The sequence below is a fragment of the Carica papaya genome, chromosome 4, assembly GCF_054855325.1.
Source record: "Carica papaya isolate Zhongbai chromosome 4, ASM5485532v1, whole genome shotgun sequence".
In the NCBI taxonomy this organism is placed as follows: domain Eukaryota; kingdom Viridiplantae; phylum Streptophyta; class Magnoliopsida; order Brassicales; family Caricaceae; genus Carica; species Carica papaya.
Genome location: NC_142312.1, coordinates 816,153 through 838,045, shown reverse-complemented (window position 1 = coordinate 838,045; position 21,893 = coordinate 816,153). Strand labels below are relative to the sequence as shown.

The 21,893-nt window shown below is 32.9% G+C and overlaps 4 protein-coding genes and 1 non-coding gene across 5 annotated transcripts; 3 read left to right on the top strand and 2 right to left on the bottom strand.

The window, feature by feature from the left end:
- GEM (GRAM domain family protein) lies at positions 1 to 6,414 on the bottom strand. The gene is made up of 4 exons (XM_022041944.2): positions 5,950 to 6,414; positions 5,748 to 5,849; positions 2,604 to 2,875; positions 1 to 465 (listed from the first exon to the last, which is right to left on the bottom strand). The coding sequence occupies exons 1-4, from the start codon at positions 6,302 to 6,304 to the stop codon at positions 277 to 279; spliced, it is 918 nt and encodes a 305-aa protein (XP_021897636.1). The 5' UTR covers positions 6,305 to 6,414; the 3' UTR covers positions 1 to 276.
- Positions 6,415 to 10,993: 4,579 nt separating this feature from the next.
- Positions 10,994 to 11,927, top strand: LOC110814395 (uncharacterized). The gene has a single exon (XM_022041841.2). It carries the CDS (start codon positions 11,168 to 11,170, stop codon positions 11,618 to 11,620), a length of 453 nt encoding a protein of 150 aa, XP_021897533.2. The 5' UTR covers positions 10,994 to 11,167; the 3' UTR covers positions 11,621 to 11,927.
- A 3,022-nt stretch (positions 11,928 to 14,949) lies between these two features.
- Positions 14,950 to 18,690, top strand: LOC110814439 (MATE efflux family protein). The gene is made up of 8 exons (XM_022041918.2): positions 14,950 to 15,386; positions 15,486 to 16,027; positions 16,118 to 16,204; positions 16,395 to 16,451; positions 17,790 to 18,028; positions 18,110 to 18,228; positions 18,305 to 18,394; positions 18,514 to 18,690. The coding sequence occupies exons 1-8, from the start codon at positions 15,078 to 15,080 to the stop codon at positions 18,577 to 18,579; spliced, it is 1,509 nt and encodes a 502-aa protein (XP_021897610.2). The 5' UTR covers positions 14,950 to 15,077; the 3' UTR covers positions 18,580 to 18,690.
- A 624-nt stretch (positions 18,691 to 19,314) lies between these two features.
- TRNAQ-CUG (transfer RNA glutamine (anticodon CUG)) lies at positions 19,315 to 19,386 on the top strand. The gene has a single exon. It is a non-coding gene; the product is annotated as a tRNA-Gln (tRNA).
- A 528-nt stretch (positions 19,387 to 19,914) lies between these two features.
- Positions 19,915 to 21,296, bottom strand: LOC110814307 (putative clathrin assembly protein At4g40080). Its single transcript, XM_022041725.2, has 2 exons — positions 20,739 to 21,296; positions 19,915 to 20,610 (listed from the first exon to the last, which is right to left on the bottom strand). Exons 1-2 carry the CDS (start codon positions 21,170 to 21,172, stop codon positions 19,968 to 19,970), a joined length of 1,077 nt encoding a protein of 358 aa, XP_021897417.2. The 5' UTR covers positions 21,173 to 21,296; the 3' UTR covers positions 19,915 to 19,967.
- Between the last annotated feature and the right edge of the window lie 597 nt (positions 21,297 to 21,893).

Below are 21,893 nucleotides of genomic sequence, written 5' to 3'. Positions count from 1 at the left end.
TGGCAAAGAAAAAAATGAATACAATATTGAGTTTTGTTACAAGAAGGTTTAAACCAAAAAGATTAAATATATTTTCTCTAGCTGTTTTCCATAAAGATTATCCAGATATAAGCTCTAAAAGTGACCTACTTTTACTTCCACAGAGTATATGGAGTTCCTAAAAGGAATAATGGCATAAGTATTGGTGGTCTTATGCTCCCTAAGCAATATAGGAACAAAACTTGGTTGAATGACAAAAAAAAACATCATAAAAATGATGCGTGAAGCCATGTAGTATCACACAGAAGTTTCATTACCGGCCTGCAAAGCATCTCCTAGGCATTTAACAGCACCTTCATAGTTTAGAAAGCCCATGAACCAAAATTCATGATTATCTAAAGAGATAACCTGGATATATTTCTCAGATGGATTGACTCTGCTTGATGAAGGATTAACTGCTTTTAGTTGATGTAATGGTATTACTACCTATTCAAGTAGACAAAAAAGAAAGAATGGTCATAAATCATTACAGGAGAGAGTTAAAAGAAAAGGGCAATGGAAACAGTACACAAAACTAAAGACAAAGAATTCAGATGCATTAATTTATAGAATTGTGAAAACTATAGATGCATAAAAAATCATGAAGAATGCACTATCTAAGAAATGGATAAAAAATGAAAACAGATATTAGAGTATCCATTGTCTCAAAACAATAATGAATTCAAAAAATTACTGCGGCATGTTATCTCATGATGTATTAGTGTGCACATGCAGTTAATGGGAAAAAGAATCAAAGGGGAAAATAAAGCAAAGCCTAGCAAACTCCAAATGGCTAGCTTGCTGGTAAGCAGATAACTTATAGGTTAAGTCCAAAGTTCAATTTCTTTGGAGAGAGACTCCCAGAGTTTTCTATTGACCTCGATGGTCTGCTTTAACTGGACTAGATTTAGTCCTGGTGTACCAGAAAAGGAAAAGTAGACCCTTTCAAAATACTTACGACCACCCAATGCAATTATGCAGAAATTTAGCAGTACAATGAATGGAAAATGAGCTTTCTGATAACAAAATTGCTTCTTTTCATCAAAAGCAAAAGACATGCCCGTCAATATGCATGATAACTAGACATTGACATCAACAATGACTGATGTACAAGTTTGCTTTAGAGGCTGGTAAGGAACATTTGTGCCACACATAGTACAAGCTGCTTCCCCGAACCAGTACTTGTGTTTATCTATTAAATATTAATGCTTAGCTTGCTTCACTGCCTGTTTAGTTGTAATATTAAATTACAACAATCAGAACCAGGAAAATCCACAACTGGGAGGCAAGGAGGCAATTTTCTTTGCATCACCAGCCTCCCCTCTCCAATCATTCTCAGGTGTGAAATTGCAGGAAGAACCACAAATCAGACACTACCTATCAAGGTAAATTGCTCGAAATGCCTCCTGCACCCTCTCATCATTAGCATTAACGAAAGCAAGGAGCTAAATAGAGGGAATTTCTTACTTTTCATCTGCCTTCATGAGTTTTATTGTTAAGTGAACCTGACCCAATTAATTTTGCTTGAAACAAAGGGACAGGAATTGAACCTAGAACCATAATGGGACAGCAAAGTGAAACTATCTCAAGTAGTTTGCTTCAGAACTCCATTTATTTATGCTACTGACACAGCTATCTTACAAAAATTACATAGCAGCAATGTTGACATTGTTGTTCCTCATCCTTTCCTGTGGTCCCTCTTTAAAAAAAAAAAGCGTATTGCACTTAACATGCAAGAAAATAAAGAGTCACTAAAGATTATGTATCCGATTCTATTAGTAGGCCAAAAAGAAACCAGAAATGTCGGACGTTGTTGCTCCTCATCCTTTTCCCAGAGTCCCCCTTTAATGAAAAAAGTGTGCATTGCATTTAACATGTATAAATGAGACAAAAGATTATGTACCCGATTTTATTAATAGGCCCTGCTTCCCGGAAAGGCAAAGTATTAAGGAGAATGTTTGTGAACTCAGGACACAGCATTAAACCCTTGCTTAATGCATAAAAGTAATAGGGTTGACTACCTTGACCTGACAGGGCAAGACTCTCTAAGTTGAAGACAGCCGTTGGAACAATCTTCAACAATAAAATCCTCTAATGCAGGTATATCCTGCGTACTGTGCCCGAAAAACATATGATAATGAGCTACAGCCATGAGATGTTTGTTGGAAGTACAGATCCCATGAGCAATTATCAACAAAAAGTGTTTGCAGTGTTAGAAGGAAAATAAAAGTAGATACCAACATATTTATGATAGGCGCCTGTTCTAGGATATAAAAAATAGGATTTACATATCTGGAAATTTTTTATTTCCAGGAACCATAAAAATTCCTATTCTAACAGAACCTAAAAGCGCCTGAACAACAGAGAACATATTAGTATATTAAAAATACCCATCTTGTTGAAGTCCAATAAGTCCTTTATAAAATTTGATAATCCATCATACATTATTCACTTGAAACCACAAAACATGTTCTCGTGCTTCCCTAAACCTAACAAACAACAATAACGAGGACCTTCCTACTTTTTTTTTTCTTGGTTTCGACTACCCTTCTAATGGCATGAATAAAATACCATGAAGAACATACCTTATAATAGCTCCATTCAGTCTGGTTGCCATTTTTATATGAAAGAGGATTATCACTGCAGTATGCAAGTTTAGCTGTAGATACATATAAAATTCCCATGACCGGACCGGCCGATGTAGATAAGTAACATGCATATGAATTTTGCAGTTGCTCCTCAGGAACTGTCTCAAAAGTTTGTCGAAAGATCTTCTCATAACCACCTTCTGCTAGAACCTTTGTACTTTGAGCAATTCTTCCCATAGCAGCCTCAGCAAAACTTGGAGATGTTTTCACTAATTTGACATGAAAGGGACACAGTTAGACCATAGGTACCCGGAATGCAGTACGTTCAAATCATGGTACAAAGTATGGGCATGAAATATCACAAATACTAATTTTAGCTACAAGGAGGAGTAGACTTAACAATTGGGACATTATTCTAGTTTGAAGTTCCGATTAACTGTTTATTAAGTTCCATACTTGGCACAAGAGCAATTAGAATTTGGGCAAAATATATTGGTTTAAAAAGAAAGTTTTTCCTTTGTTATCATAATTTGTAGAAACATAACAAACAAAAAGAGAGTTGGATCTTTTAATTGCACAAAGTTTGAAAAGTACATTTTGTTTCAGTGGACCCTCTCTGTCTCTTGATTTCTAATCTTGAAAGACAAAAAAGCTGTTTATTTCACCAAAACAAAAAAAAAAAAGAAAGACAAAAAGGCCGTTAATGGGCATTAAGGGTCTAGAACTTTTCAGCATTCATTCTTCTTCCGCTACATTTCTCTCACTTGATAGCTAAACTTAAAGAATCTAGGCATCCCATTGTAGCTCAATTTCTTATTAAAAATTAGGAAAAAAACCTAAATATTGCACCTAAGGTTCTCAGGCATCATACCTAAAGGTTGATTGAATCACACAATTAATTATGGAAATTCTCCAAAAAAATATTTTAAAATAAAAAATACAGTATATTCATCAATTTACAAGCATCAAGAGGGTGTCACCCATGTACAAAAATATTTACAAGTTAGTAAATATATCGATAAAATCACAAAATCCTCTATAGGATGAATAGGATGCCCCATAACCAAAAAACCTAAATTTCAGAACTATCTAGTCCTAATTCTAACAAAATCCTCTTCCACCCCCCAAAAGCTCTCTTTTCTCTCTCCTCCCACCACCATAAAATAGAAAGAGGAATAAAGCCCACATGTTTCCGCCCATTACTAATACCTTTACAGACCCAAATCTCTTTTCGAGTCAGCTATTGCCCAGCTAATCCCTAATAATCCATAAACCATATTCCATAACTTTAATGCGAACGAGCGCCAAAATAGAATATGATTACAGGATTCAGCTTCTTTTTTACAAAGATAGCAGCTATTCATCATAATCTTTCCTCTTCTCACAAATTTGTCAATAGTCAAGATGCACCATCGTCCCGCCTCCATGGAGAAAAAGCAATTATGGGATGAGCATTCGCCTTCTATATTTGCTTAAACAGAAACCTGTGTTCGGCAACTTCATTCTTGACCAAGTGGTTGTAGTATGACTTGACTGTGAAGGATCAATTATCCTTGGGGTACTATAATGGTTGATCATTGTTCCCGATTAGATTGACAAGGGAAAGTATACTTAGGAGAGACTTATATTCATTAATCTCTCAATGAGAAATTCTCTTAAAATTTATTATTGAATACTTAAATGATTAATAAATAAAATTACAAAGCTATTTGTAATAATCTTTTCCTAACTAGAATTAAATTAGGAAATAGTAAAATAATAGAATTAGGAACATTAATCCTAATACAAATAGGAAAATACTAATAAGAATAAAAAATTTAAATTACTAAAACTATAATAATACTCATCAGTAGAATAGATTTCTAAATGGTATAGTAGTTTTACATTTAATATTATTACAATTTCTAAACTATTTAAGAAATATATTGCTACCTCATTTTGCATCATATTGTCACACAACTGACTAAGAAAAATTGTTTTTCTTAGAATGTAAATTATAGTTGGCCAAAAAAGAATATATGGATTTTAATATAAGAGAATATTCAAGTAACTGCCTAAAGAAGATGGATCTAGACTGAGAAAGTCCAAGAGAAGAGAGCATCTTGCTCTATATATGAAGACCTCAAATTTGGTGATGGTTCATTACATCGTAGAACCCATAAATGACTTCTTTATATTCTTTAAGGTACAAAACTTATTTTCTATGAAATCTAAAATAACGAAGTCTTCAATTAAAAGACAGGAAAAAAAGTTTCATGTACTCCACTAATTACAAAATTCTCTTTTTTCTCAAACTAGGAGTAAAAGAGAAGAATTTCAACACAAATCCCTAGAATCCTTTTCATTCTAACATCGAAGGGAAGACAAAGAGCTGTCCAAAGACGTAGTGAAGAATTCATATGAGCCAGGTAGCCTCCCATAATTTACATCCTCTTCACTTACATAAACATTGCACTATGTGCATGATTAGCTGAATTGTATTATTTTCTTACATAAGGGAGTGTATCTATTATTCTTTAGGTTTACTAGTGGGATTTTTTGTTGTAATAATCTTTAAACTTCACCAGTCCTTCATCATCTAATTATCTCATCAGCATCCATTTTCAAAGCAACACATCCTTAAACACTAAAAATGAACCATGAATATAGAAACTGCAAAAATGATCTTGAACAAAAAAATGTAGTTAGTTATTTCACATTTCTCTTCTGATCAGCATCTCATGCAATAAACAATGCGTCCAACATAGCTAGTCAAAAACCAGAATGATCTTCAACCCACATTGACAACTCCAAACTAAACGGATGATAACAATTACAGTTGGCCTAAATCCAAAACCTCAATGAACAAATTTACTTCAGCAAGAAAATCTTGTATTCCTCGCAATCGAAAGTAAAAGCAATATCAGCATTTGCAAAGAATTGAGAAACAAGAATTACCTCATGCACGGGCAAATTAACGAAACCTAACAGAGGATACCTCTGCAAACATCTTCTAATATCAAAAAAGAAAAAAAAAATCATCACACATGTACATCATAACAAAGCGATATTCATATCCAACAAATTAACTGACAACCAAAAAACACATCAAAATAGCAGCCGAAAATTCAGAAAAAAAAAAAGGAAAATATCGAATCTCACAGTGCTGCCAGGTGTTCCCAGCAAGATCCTCTGCCTTTCTCGTCGCCTCACCCATCTTCCTTCCCCATCTCCCCAGCACTCCCTTCACATTCTCCATCGTATCTATTCCAATTCAAAACTATTAAGAACAGAAGCAACAAAAAAACACGCATCGTATACGCCATAAAAAGTTCAATATACGTATGAGATACACGCATGTTACCTTTCATAGAGAAAGGCAGGGAACTCGCAGGAGAAGGCACAACATAAGAATTAGAGCTCTGATTCCCCGCTGGTGTTTCCGTTACCAAATCAGGGCTCCAACGAACCGATTTCTTTGACACAGAGGAAGTGCGATTCAGCGATTGCTCCGCTTGAGCAACTTTCTCCTCGCTTTCACTTTGATTCTGAGCTTGAGATTCTGATCCCGGAACGACGCTGCTGCTGTCTCCCGAACGCCCGTCCCCATCCGGTGCATGATCCGCAGGTTTCGGATCAGGCTGATCGGGTTTACGAGGCGGATCATCCTTCATCTGTGATTCCATTTTCGTCTCGGGCTCTGCCTTGGGCGGTTCCATGCTGCTGAAAGTTTCTTCAGGTTCTGGTGGCGCGTGAGGTCAGGTCTCGCCTGGTTTGATTCTCTCTGATTTTTTTTTTTCTTTTTTTGGTGGTCTGGATTTTGAAATTTGGTAGTAGAATATTTTTGTTTTACTATGCTTTGAAATGCGTGGAATTTTCTCGTGTTGTGATTGGATGATTGCGTTTACCGGGAACGACGGTGATGAGCCGTAGAAACTGATGACTTTTTTTAGCGCCAACGAGAATTGACGGACACCATTAACCGTTGGGCTCTGATATTCTGTGGTTGGTTTTATTGTCACACACTTCTTTTTTGCAATAAATTTATTTATAATTCTTTTTTTTTTTAAAAGTAAATATATTTATTTAGTATCAAAACTTAAATAATTTACTTAATTAAGTATCAAATATTTTATTTCAATCAATTAAGTTTTAATTATTTTGATTTAATATTTTCATAAACTGAAAATTATTGTTATTAATTTTATTTCCATGGTAATATGCACGTTTTGAAAATATGATAAGCTTATTATATTTTTAAAATCTTTATTATATTTTAAAAATGCATTTTTAATAAAAAATAATTTTTTAACTTCTTATTTTTTATATCTACTTAAAATTAGTAATGTACATAATAACATAAATTATAAAATATCTCTGATAAATATATATTTTGTTTTATTTTTAAAAAATATACAATTATTTTTATAATCAATATTTTATCTAAATATATAATTATGTATTTTTAATTAAAAATTTTATTTTAAATAATTTAGAATATCTTAATACTTTGAATATATTTTTCTTTATAATGTTGAATATCCTCTATCTTTATATAAAATTTTACATAAAAATAAAACATTACATTTCAAATTCCCATTGAAACTAATGAAATTTGGATTGAGTTGTTATAATTCCGCGTAGGGTTCTATACGAGGATAAATTTTATTATTTTTTGAAAGATTTTATCAATCTTCTAATTAAACTAAATACAGATTTAATCAAAAAATGCTACGAAATTTCTGAATTTGTGCTAAAAATAGCTTAATTAGACCGGTTGATATCACAATTTTGGCCATAGTTCTTGTTATATACGTCGGAAACTGAGGACAACACTCTAACCTATCTTCTTTTTTTTTGTTACAAAGAGAAGTAAAAGTTAAAAAAATTAAGAAGTCGTCCTGCACATTCTGTACCAAAAACGTTTATGATATCATCAATGAGAAACTGTCGTAAATCATTCCAATTCTTGAGTTGGTTTTTAAAAATCTTTACTTTCTGTCTGTAAATTATGCCTACGTTTGAAAGGAAAGGCAGATTTTGTTGGACTTAATCCAGTTTTCATGAGTATAAAAAAGGGGATTAATGGTGTTCACACTTGGCCTGCATGATGGGTTTTATTGTTGTTGCATGACACCGAAAGCTGCGGCTTTTGCTGGACTCGAAGTCATTCCGACATTATATACTTCTCGCACTTCAAACTCCTAAAATCTCTGCAGGTGGCACGAGAGATTCAAACTGAAGCAAAGCTTCAGAATGACATGATCTCCGCGTTGGTAAATTCCTGGTTTTTCTTTCCATTTTCTCTCTGGATCTTTTATTCTTGCTCGTACAGGGGAGGAGGGGGGTTTGTGGAGGACAAGTGCATTATCTTCCTTTTTGGGTTGATAAAATGATTACACTGCGCATGCACATGCTTATAATGTCTGGCAACTTATTCTTTTGCCTAGAGAATATATTCCAACTTTTTATATTGCTTATAAAGATCTTTTCTGATTTTTCTGGTGAAGACAACTTGTTATGCCTGCTTGGATCATCTTCCCCACCTGGTAAATTGTAAGAAAAGAGTTTGCAGTCATAACAAGTTCCATTTCTTGTTCTTACAGCAAGCAAACCAACCCTAACGAGCCGAGCCGAGACATGGGGTCAAGACCCATGGTTTTTCGTACAGATCTTTTCGGGAAACCACTTAAACTTTCAGCATTTCATGCAAAATTTAGTAACCATTTATGGGACTGAAGCTTTTTTTCTGTGAGACGACTGTGAGAAATGAGTTTTTTAGACCGGTTCTTTGCCGGCCAGGGTCTTGGTTGAACGACCAAGAATAGTATGTCCGTTAATGGCTGACTTATACCATTATACGCGTTAGAAGATGAATTATTCAAAGAAAAAGACCCCATTAAAAGATAATTATTTGAATTAAAGACTGATTAAAAGTATAATTATTCAAAGGAAAAAGACTTGTTAAAGACAAAACCATTTTGGATTATGACGGTTTCTTTTTCTATGGCAAGCAATATTCTCTTCTCTTGTTTTTTCTTTGGAAATTGTTTTGAAAGTGTTTCTAATTTAAATGAGCTTGGAGTTAAAAGTAACTTATACTCTGTCTCTATGTGTATGTCTATGTGAGTGTTTATATATATATATATATGGTTTATATTTATAGCTCACACTTTACCATACCTAATTCATACATTACAATAACATATATATGTAATTGGGTAAAATTTCATGTGATTCACTAAAAAAAATAAAAATTTTATTCTTGTTTTGTAGAATTATAAAAAAATTAATTAGATATAAAAAATAAAAAATATTTAAAATATTTTAATCGAATCAGATAAAATTTAAAAAAATTGTACGTTTATTAATCAAAACTCAACGGAAGAACTTTAAATGATACAAATAAAATAATTATTATAAAAAAAAATATATAAAAAGTACGAACGATTTAATTTAAATTTATAATTTTTTTATATATAAAAAATATTTATTAATAATTTTATTTATCGGAATAAAAGTTGAATTATTATATTTTTAAGAAATTAAAAGTACCAAGCTTTTTCAATTATTCTTTTATACCCAATCCCACACCACAAATTCTCCCACACTTTTGTAATGAGATAAACAAATTGTGTCCTGCGTTGAAACCACTCTAATCATTAATTTTAGGGTTACAAACTGGTCATCCAATCAGAAGAAAGAACACTTGATTAATTAACTTAATTTTGTGCTAATCATGAATCTCCGTAATTTCAAATAATAATTTTTTAAAGAAAATAATAATAATAATAATAAGGTGAATGCATCTAATCCTTTGCCAGCTTGTGCCAACTCCTATTCATACTTTTGGTCACAACTCATCTCTATTATAATTTTCTTTTTTTTTTTAATTAATATTTTTCACCTATTTAATAATTATTAAATTTATTAATTTCTTGTAATATCCATTTTTTAACGAATATGTAATTTAAAATAAACCCAAATACATTTTATATTTTTATTTAGAGAGAGATTGTGTGATTTTTATTATAATTTAAATTAATTTTGGAAATATGGTATTTATTATAATTTAAAATACTTATATTATATTTTGAGAATTTAAAGTGATTAAACAAATATTAAAAGTAGGACAATAACACGTGGACATCTTCGGTACACCAAGAGGGCATGTTAGTTGTTCCCCATTTGCAACGGCTAAATTATTTTTCTTTTTTTAAAATTCTTTTTTTTTTTTCTCTCTCCCCAATTATCTTGACAAGCACCACAAAACGGCTATAGCACAGCTAATCTCTATCCATACACATTATTTAAAAAATAATAATAATAATTTAATTTTAAAATTTTTTTAAAAAAGTATATATTTTAATAATTTAATGATATTTATATGGCGAAACAAAATAATTAATAAAAACACATACAACATATAATTTAATTTAGACCCACGAACTCCATAACGGGAGTCCCCGTCAAAAAATCACGGTCACTTGATCTTGACACGTGTGCCGGGTCCCTGCTTTGACTGGGTCCCTTCATTATCAGAGGCTAATGATCAAAATCCTCAGATGGGTTTTCGCCACGTGTCCCTTCAACGCCTGGAACGGTTAACGCGGTGCGAGACCAAGTTACAAATTCTTCTTAATATTATTATTAGCAGGACTTAATTGTGATTTTAATTGTAATTAGGGATAGAGATATCTTACTCACCTCAACATGAAAATAATAATTATACAGCTGTTCAAATGTAATTATGTGATACCGTGGGGGGGGGGGGGGGGGGGAATGCTGCTGAGTCATTGACCATAATCCGTAATTAATTGACCTTTCCAAAACGGTGACCCCACTGTGGTACTGACACGTGTCGGTCGCTTTCCAGGTTGTATACGGTGGGTCCTTATCTGATGCGTGAAGAAACTCCCAAGAAGAAAGGGAGCAACGGAGAGCGCCACCCGCCAGGTGAATTATTTTTTATAGTTATATATTAAATTGTTATTTAAAAATTAAATTAATAATAATAATAATATTTTTCCCCAATATAATGATGTTACCAAAACGGTCCTCTCGAAATGACACGTGTCGGTCGTTTCCAGCTTGTATCCATTAGGTTCTTGCCCGATTCGTAAAGAAACTTCAAAGAAAAAGGGAGCAAATGAGTGGGCAACTGGCAAAAGAATAAATAATTTTTAGTAAATTACTAATGAATTTTTTTTACCCAAATAAAAAAATAATTACCATTTTTTTTTTATAAATTATTTCGTATTATTAATCTCTGATTAACGTAACCCACGTCATATATTATATATATGTATATATGGGGTAGGTTGGTATGCACATAAACACATGGTGATGTCAATAATTATTATATTTTATTATTTCAGGAATCTAATATAATTAAAGAAGGAAAAATAAAATAAATTATTATCATCTTCCTCACTTTTTCTTCTTCCCTTTTAATAATCGCCTCCTTCCCCATCTCCTTCGCTATATAGTTCTTTCTTCTATCTGTCTCTGCATCTGCATCAGAAACTTCAATTTTTCTCTCTTCCAATTTCTCTACTCAGATCCTTCGCCAGCTTTTCAAGATGAATACTAGAAGTTTTCAGCTTTTCATGGTCTTGGCTCTCTTGGCCACCTCATGTATCGCTCAATCGCCGGCTCCTGCACCGACGGTGACACCACCTCCACCGCCAGCACCAACACCAACACCAACACCGTCTCCACCTCCATCAACACCACCCCCAGCACCAACCCCACCGCCCGCCACTCCACCGCCCGCACCAACCCCACCGCCCGTCTCTCCCCCAACTCCGACCCCCGTCACTCCTCCCACAGCCGAGCCTACTCCCGCTCCCAGCTCTTCTTCCTCCCCACCTGCTCCCCCGAGCGGCACCCCCTCCGGCCAACCCGCAGCGCAGCCGAGCGCCGACTCTCCCCCTTCTGGAAACGGAAGCTTCGATGCCGGGTGGATCAACAGGGCTTTCGTTGCCGCAACCGCCATTGCTGGAGTTCTCTTCGCCGGCGTCGTTTTGGCTTAGAGGTATTAAGAGTAGCCGGCGGCTTTTGACTTTTATTACCTTTTCTTTCTTACATGTTGATGATTCACGAGATCTGTCTTCTTGAGCTGTTTTCCTACTGTTGTCACCTTTTCTTATCTTTATTTCGTTTGTTCAGGTTATTTAATTTCACTCTCTGTATTTTTTTATGTGTTAATGATTCCATTATTTGGGTTGGGGATGGAGCTGATGATGATTTTAATGGAGGGTTGGGATTTGGTTGTAGAGATGGGTAATTGGTGTAAATCAAATAACAGTTGAATAAAACAGTTTCTTATTCTTTTTTTAATTATTGACATTTTTTTTTTAACTAAGAAAATTAATTATGCATGATTTCACGGTAATTTTTAATAGTAAAAAATAAAATTTGACCCTTTAATTTTTACCCATATTGATAATATTCCTGCCCACTAAAATTTGGTAATAATAATTTTTATTGTTACCGTTGACTTATAATAAAATGTTGATTTTATGTATATTATATAATTAATAAGTTACTATCAAATTATATTAAATAATTAATAGTATTCATAAAAGTTGTTGCTAAATTTGGGCGACCATGTATGCGTGTGTGTGTGTGTATATATATATATATAGGTGTAATGAAATGAATTTACTTTTTTCAACGTTTTAGGTTTGACCTTAGAAAAATGGAAAAGGCACCACCATCACCTCCGTGCATAAGACAAAAAAAAAAAACAACATTTTCACATGATTAATTAATTTGTTTAAATTTATAAATTCATCATCATTTTTACTATAATTTAAAAAGTTTGCTCAATAAATAAATTTTTATTTTTTTATACAAAGTAAACGATACAAACACAAAATAAAACAAGTAAAATACAAATACAATTCTCAAAATTACACGTTATAGATCAAGAGATTGCAATGAGATTCTCTCTCACGATGTTCGGGAGCTCCGCACAAGAGTGTTATATGTAATAGGATCCAAAGGGTTAGCAGAAGACCTAATTCGCTAAGAAATTAGTACAACAATTTCCCTCACGATAATCTCGACATTCTAATATTTTCTAAGTATTTATAATTAGAATTAAATTAAAATTAACTATATTTAAAATTTGAACAACAAGTGCATGTCCATCTTAAAAATAACGTTACATGAATATATGTTTTAAGTCAGTTCCAAATCATTAAGAGCCCTCTCAAAAGCTCAGCCTGTGAGACGGAGCAGGTACTAATGTTTCGTAAATGACCTTCGAGTCACTATTTGTTGTTATCTCCGTCGATCCCACATGCACAAAGCCACGCCGGTGCTCTTACGGAGTGCCCCGTCCGTTTTGATCTTGATCCAGTTCCTTATTACATCATATAAATTAAATTTTCAAAGTCCCATAATTTAAATCCTATAATTAAATTAAATTATCAATTAAAAATTAAAGTTTTCATTTAATTACTAAAGAATTCCAATTCAATTCTCAATTTTAACCATTTTTTTTTTTTTTTGAAAAAAGGAAAGAAATAACCCAATGAGACAATAGGCCGACTTGAATCATATTGGACCTATATGGAGAGAGTCCAATAAAATATAAGGTTTGGACTTTAGTATATATATATATATATATATTTTTTTTTTTACATTGAAATTAATTAAATAAAGAAACTCTTATCAAAGGCCCATCTTTTAAAATTTCAATTTGAATTCCCAATTTTTTAAAAAAGAAAATTTCGGGTTGGTCCATAAATTTAATGTCAAAATTTCTCACATCAATTTAAAGAAAAATTCCATAAAGTTAATTTTATAATGTTCGGACAAATTAATGAAATCCCCACCACCACCATTGATGGGTGGTGGTCTCATTAAATGAAATAACTCGACATGAAAATAGCCGGTACAAGAAAAGCCAATGACCAATTCCCTCCCCCACAATATTAAATTCCATAAATTGCAAAGTACCTATTGAATAATAGACTAGCCACTTTTATTGAACTCCCAAATTTTATAGTACACGAATCGCATAATACATACATATACCCATATATATATATATATATATACACATTGTTAAAAAAATATTATATCTAATTGCGGAAAAAATATAATAAGATACTTATTTTTTTTACCCACATAAAATAATTATTGATATATTTTATTTTTTTAAAATACTATAAGAATTTTAGATAATATTTATATCATAAAATTTAAATTTGTTTATGGTTTAATTTAATGTGAAAGAATTATAATATATATTTTTTAAAATAAATATAAATAATTTTTTTATTTTTATATATTTATTAAAAGTTATATTTTTTTATAAATTTACAAATAATCGTGTCTCTTTACAATAAATCTTTAATTTTACGAGAACTGTCTATTTTAAAATTATGAATAGTTAGTTTTTAAGATTTAATTTTTAAAAAATTTAAATTTAAATTTTTTTATATAAAAATAAATAATTATGTATATTTTTTAATATGTGAATGAAATATCATATTATTTTTTTAAATATCGTTAATAATTTTGTATTTATTATTTTTTAGTAATTTGAAGAATTCGAAAATGGAATTATTATTTTAATAAATTAAGAGAAATTGGAAAGGAATTTCTACATATGAATTAATTTTAAATATCATAATGTATGTAGATGAGGACGGATGATGGTATGGAAAGCATATCCACATGCGACATGATGACTACGGAAAAAGATGCGGTCAGCAATGACATCATCACTCTTCACTTCTTACCATTTGCAAACACACCATTAATTTATAACCATACAAACACGCCGCCTCCCCATCATCCCTTCTCACCCATACATATCATATCATATCATACTCTTCTGGTGCTTACCAGAACATTTTTTTCTCCAATTTTTTTTTTTTAAATAATTAATTTTATTTAATTATATTAATTTTCATAATTTTTTTAAATTATAATTATAGAAATTAATATAAAAATATATAATTATTTTATTTTATTTATTTAATTTCTTGTTTCCTGTTAGCATTTTAATCCTGGAATTTCATGGCTAACTTATCTAAGTTAGCAATTTGTACGGCAAACGGCGTCGTTTTCTTTTTCTTGCACGAGTAATATGCTGCTTGTGTGAATTAATTATGATTAATTTCCTTAAAAAAAGTATTATTGTTAATTAATTAGAAGTAAAATGGTGGACAAATTAAAGAGGGATACGTATTTGTATACTTATAACACCAGTATTTCTTATATATTTGTATATATAATAACAAAATGAATAAATTATACAGAGAGATGGGTTAAAAAACTTGGACACCACTCACTGCAAATCGCACATACGACAGTATATGTCTATAAATATGCCACCACCAACGCCTATTCACTTTCGCTCTCTGGTCTTCTCCTCCTGATTTTTTCTCATCTCGTAAAGAAAAAGCTTACACAGAGAGAGACATATATACGTATACCGAGAGAGACAGAGAGGGAGAGAGGAACGGAGAGATGGGTAGCAAGGGAGGAGTGGAGGAAAGCAAGGTTCCTTTGTTACGAGATGTAGGCGATCATCAGAATCAACTGGTGAAAGCTGATGGGTTCGGTGATGATTATGGAGAAGGTCAGAGTTTGACAAGAAGGGTTTGGATTGAATCAAAGAAGCTGTGGAAAATAGTGGGTCCAGCCATTTTCAGCCGGATCACTTCCTATTCCATGTTGGTTATAACTCAAGCCTTCGCCGGCCATCTCGGCGATCTTGAGCTCGCCGCCATCTCCATCGCCAACAATGTCATCGTCGGCTTCGACTTCGGCCTCCTGGTATCCAAACAAACCCTTCTTCATCACTCTGTTGTTGACTAAAGTTGTGTTCTTTTATGTTATAATTGATTTCTATATGACTGTATAAATTTTTACCAGTTGGGAATGGCGAGCGCATTAGAAACACTATGCGGCCAAGCATTCGGCGCCAAGAAATATTACATGCTCGGCGTCTACATGCAGAGATCTTGGATTGTTCTCTTCCTTTGCTGCGTTCTCCTCTTGCCGCTCTACCTATGTTCCACTCCGTTCCTCAAACTCCTCGGCCAGCCGACGGAAGTGGCGGAGCTATGCGGCGTCGTTTCACTCTGCATGATCCCGCTACACTTCAGCTTTGCGTTTCAGTTTCCGTTGCAGAGATTCCTGCAGAGCCAGCTGAAGAACATCGTGATCGCGTGGGTGTCGCTGGTGGCGCTGCTGGTGCACGTGTTTGTAAGTTGGCTGTTTGTTTACAAGATGCAGCTGGGAGTGATCGGCACCGCCATAACTTTGAATTTTTCATGGTGGGTTTTGGTGTTCGGGCTTTTTGCTTATACCGTATGTGGTGGATGTCCGAAAACGTGGACTGGTTTCTCCATTGAAGCTTTTTCTGGTCTCTGGGATTTCCTCAAGCTCTCCGCTGCATCTGGTGTCATGCTATGGTATATAATCATCATTAGCTTACTCTTTAAACTTTTATTTTTTCAGGGTTTAATTCAGTTTCTTCTTTCTTTTTGGACAAAAAATTATAGCTTGGAGAATTGGTACTACAGAATCTTAATACTGATGACAGGAAATCTGAAGAACGCAGAAATAGCCGTGGACGCTCTGTCTATATGGTATGTATTTGACTGACCCATGTCTTGTCCGTATTTATTTACATAATAATTAACAATTATTATAGCAAGAACATTAATATTCCATTCATTCATTGAAAAAATATATATATATATATATTGCTGCATGGGTTCCATTTCTGCAGACGAATACGGATTTCTGACTACTGTGATGATTTGTCTTGTCTGGCAGCATGACGATCAACGGCTGGGAAATGATGATTCCTCTGGCTTTCTTTGCTGGAACCGGGTAAATACTTACTCTAATAATTTATTTTACATTTATATTACTAAAATAATCAAGACGTTCCTCGATTTAAATTAAAAGGCTCAAATTTAACCTCTCTACTAATTTATTGAAAAATATAAATATAATTAGATATAGCACATGCAGGATATATTTTATATTATCAATAGCTCAGATTGTAAGAAAAAAAAAAAAAAAAGGTAAAACTTTTTACGAACCGGAAAAGGCCAAAGGCTCCAACTTTTTTTGAGCAATAATCATATAGGTTTCACGGGCCGAACTCACTTTTTTCTGGACACTGCTTAAGTTAGGTTACGCACATACACGCACACAAATACATACAGACGTATGTTACATGTATATGTGTGACATACATATATATATATATATACACACGTGTGGGGTATACATATGTATGTGGATTTAAGCGGCTAAGAAGGAGATGGTGTGACACGTAGTTGGGCGTGCATGGCCATGTTCGTATATCTACTTTTTAATTATACGTCAATTTGAAACCTAACAGTAACCCCACCACTAACTTATTAGAAAAATTAATTTAGTGAATTTGATTAGTCATCGTTTATACAAATAAGTTTAGTTTAGAAAGACTTAATTACGGGATTAATACATAAAATATGAAAACCTCAAAATCGATATCTGAACAGCCTGTCTTAATCTAATTTAGAGAACATGCACGTACTAGAAAACCCAGAAAATTCCAGATGTTAATTCACGAATTGTCCTCATCTGCCCTATCAGTTTCGGCCTTTGCTTTTCCTGTAGAGGCCCGTATAATATAAATATATATATATATATTTTTAGAATACTAAGTTTCTCTTCCATTATTAATTACAATAACAAGAAGAATTTAGTTAATGATAATGATAATTGTCTTTTTTGTGTTTTAAGCCACTGATTACATGACGTACGTGCATGGACGTTCTTTTCTTGGTTAACACTACAGGGTTTATATATTTCCTCGTGTCTGTATATATACATGTATATACAGTCAATCTTCAGTCGTAATTTTAATTTGGTCGTGTAAATTTCGTGCGAACTTCCTCCTCTACTTCCCTGATATTTAGTATACACATATACATACACATAGATATGTGCTTTGACAGGGATACTGAAGGGTTTGGTGGGTAGTCTTGACCTTTTCGACGAGTATGTCTGTACGTGGGGTTGGTGGGATAAACGAAGAGAACGACACGTGAAGTTTGCATGTTGCTTCTTATTAAATATATACACACTAATAAGTGTATATATATTACTTAATTAATTAAACTTTTACTAAAAATATAATTAAATTATAATTTGATTTAATTACATATTATTCAGAGTTAGGGTGGCGAATGAGCTGGGAGCTGGGAACGGGAAAGGAGCAAAGTTTGCCACGACGGTGGCGGTAGTGACGTCATCAATAATAGGTTTATTTTTCTGGCTACTCATAATAAATTTCCACGGTCAACTCGGCTGGATTTTCTCTTCCAGTCCGCCGGTTCTTAACGCCGTCAACAAGCTTTCTCTCCTCTTGGCTTTCACAGTCCTTCTCAACAGTGTCCAGCCTATTCTCTCCGGTAATTAATTAACTAACATTTAATTGAAATTAACGTTTTAATTAATCATGATTAATTAATTTTAACTATTGATTTGCGTAGGGGTTGCTGTGGGATCTGGGTGGCAATCATACGTGGCGTATATAAACTTGGGCTGCTATTATCTAATCGGTGTTCCTCTCGGCTTTTTGATGGGATGGGTTTTTAACCAAGGAGTCATGGTATGTGTATTACAAGTTTTAATCCTAATTATTGCCTGATTAGTTTTGAAATTATGCTTAATTAATTACATTTCAGGGAATTTGGGCTGGAATGATTTTTGGAGGGACAGCAATCCAAACTCTGATACTGAGTATAATTACCATTAGATGCGATTGGGATAAAGAGGTGAGATTTAATTAATTAATTAATTAGTTATTCCCAAGTTTGATTTTCTTAATTAATTATTATTGCTTAGTTAAGAATTTATATATATGATTAAATTTGGTGGGAATTAATTATTGCAGGCAGAGAAAGCAAGCATGCACGTGAGGAAATGGGCAGAGAAAGCTCAAGAGAATCGATTAATTTAAGATTAAGATCGTAATAATGACAATTAAGAAAACAAGAATCAATTGTAATGATTCAAATGCAAGAGGCTAATTGTTTCACAAATTAATGATTACAAGCCATCTCTCTCATAACTTTTTTTCTATTAATTTATTTTTAATTACGTTAATATGTTCATTAAGGATCTAATATAAGTACACTAATCATGATATAATAAAAGTAATTTTTACACTATGAGATTATAATATGATTCGAAATTATAATTTATCATAAAAAAATGTATTTAAATTGAGAGATCAAGTATTTTATTTGGTAACATTTTATCGAACTCAAATAATGTATTATATATATATATATTTGTAAAAATATAATTAGAATGGGAGATAGTAAGTTTTATATATAATTAAGTAGTGATAATATAAGCAATTTATCAAATCTATACCAAAGTTTTATTTTACAAAGTGCATCATAATGAGATGAAAAAAAAAAGCTAATTATTACAAAAATACATATATTAATCAATTACATGATATATATATATATATATGTATATACACACATAAACCTAAAGCCCTTCAAATATATTAAAACACTAAACTTTCTGTAGGTGTGTATATATATATATATATATAGATTAGGCATTACCATCTTCCTTTCTATTTTAATGGGCCCTGTTAGCACAGAAATATATTTGTAACGTAAAGCCCAAGGCAGCTTTCGCATTGATAATCGAAGCAAATGGCAAAAATGCACAAGCAGGTCCCATGGTCTAGTGGTTAGGACATTGGACTCTGAATCCAGTAACCCGAGTTCAAATCTCGGTGGGACCTTTTTTATAACTATATTTTTTCTCTGAAATATATAAATTTGTATTTTTAAATATTATAATTAAGTAATGTTGGATAAATTAGCACATGTTTTTATTTATGACACAATGATCTTTTATGCATTTAAAAATGGATTTAAGGTTAATTAATCGTAATTAAAAGAAATTTAAATATATATTTGATCAAGAAAAGTATAATTAATTATGGAGTAGATGGGGGTGGTTTATTATGGTGGATCCGACGGACTTGGTCAAAGATGAATTGCCACGTGGACTGTCGAAATCAGGCTCTTGTTGACCGGTCGTTGTCACACGTTGACCGCTAAATTAAATGCTAAAAGCCTATTGGTTTTATTTTATGACTTAAAATTCTTTTTTGTTTTTTGTTTTATATTAGTCTATTATATTTATATTTACAAAAATAATTATTACAAATATAATTTTTTATTTAATTTCGCTGAATATTTGTACACTAATTTAATATATTTGACTAAAAAAAAAAAAAAACAATCGTGTATTTTTTAAAATAAAATTTGAGAATAAATAAATAAATACGGACTCAATTTTTTGTGTTTTAATAACTTTTTACAGTCCAATTGATTCCGCAACTGCAAAAGGTAACTTCTTCATGCTCAGTGACCTTCCCGACATAGACCTGATTGACTCACCATATCCCACAACTCGGTCTCCGTACCGAGCCGACTCACTCCCTTTCTCTCTGCTCCCTGTTTTAACCAGTATTCTCTTATTTTCTCTGTAAACCTTTTCGTTCCCTACCTTATCTCTCACTTCATAAATCAGACCCCAGAAGCTCTCGATCATAGCCCTCTTTCTCTGAGACAACTCGACCAAACTCTCTCTGCAATCGTCTAGTCTCTTCAACGCGCAGACTAACTCAACTGAGTCACCGAAGCTCAAGCAATTCTCTCTATGATTGAACTCATTCACTCGGATTGAAATCTCGTTTATTGCTGACAAATAGTCTTCGCCCACTAATACCATGATCTCTTCCACTAACTTGTTGCCTTGCGCGTGAATTGAGTCGGGTCTTTTAGATGTTTCTTCGAGTAGACTCGCTAGAGTATCGATATCCCTGAGGAGATCACTGTTCATGAAAGCTGAGACTTTTTCTTCCTCCTTGTCTTTATCCACAGTGCTTGAACTTGAACCGAGGAAAAAGCCCAGAACCCTAGAGCTTGATAAGAGATGTTCGAGGTACAGAGCGTACCTGGAATTTGATAAACAGAGGTGAAATCAGAAGAAGAAGAAGAAGAAAAAGAAAACAGAATACTGAACTCGAAAGAGGAGAAGATAAGATGAGGTGAGAAAACGAGTTAACCAGAGTGATGAACTCACCATCTAACCCAAGAAGAAAGTTCCCACGTTAACGGAGAGGTGTTGTCTCTGAAATCAGAGCGCTTGAGATAGTTTCTCCCGCCGGTCGAAGGGTAAACAGATAGCTGGTCTTGGAGAATAAAACTGCCGTGTTTGACAACGTTATGGACGGCGATGAGACACTTGACAGCGACGGAGGCGTCGCGGGTGGTTTGCAAGCGGTCCATGAGAGCCTCTACGGCTGCAGATGCGATGGCGCGGGAGCCCTGGCCGAAGGAAAGAAACGCGGCCAAGTGTCTCTGGCTCGGCGGCGTGAGGGAATCGTGAGTCGTGGCTCGGAGCAGAGCTAAATGGAGAGATGAAGTTCGGGGTTTGGAGACCAAGGCTGCTTTGCTCTGAGACGCCTTGTCTTTGATCATCCCGATCAGGTCCCTGAGATTTGTTATTCGTCCCATTCTTTTCAGCTGCAGAGGAAACAGAGACAGGTACAATTGAGGAAGAAGACGATGGAAGCGAAAAGGGAAATGGAAGATATGAATTAACTTTGGTGGGGTTGGCTCAATTTGTATTTATTTTTATTCATAATTATAATAATTATTTATTTTTTAATAAATAAATTGAAAGAATATATTATTTAGGAAATATATATATATATATAATATACAGTAATTAATTGACAAATCTCATAAATTACAGTTTTATCTCATTAATTTGATTTAATTACAGTTTAATCTCTATTATTTCTGACAATTCAACATTTTATATTTAGCTTTTCTTTTTTGTATTATACATAAATTTTCATATATATAATAAAAATAATTTCAATTATTAATTTGATAGTTTATTATCATAGAAAAATTGCCCATAAAATATTTAAATTTATTTTAAATATAATTATGACTTAGCGCGTAGGCACTTAAATGTTAAGATCTTTATTTATATATATATATTTATATGGTAATATATTTTTTAAAATTATATAATATTCTCTTTTTCAATAAACCCCACCCAACAACGGTTCTCAAAAAAGGAAAATCATATCATGTCGAAGGTGGGGAAAAGTAAAAGAGTAAATAAAAGAGAAAAGACAATCAACGAGGCTTAATTAGACTAATTAAATTAAATTATCATTAATCTCGTATTAATAATTATTAAATGTTTAATATATTTTTAATA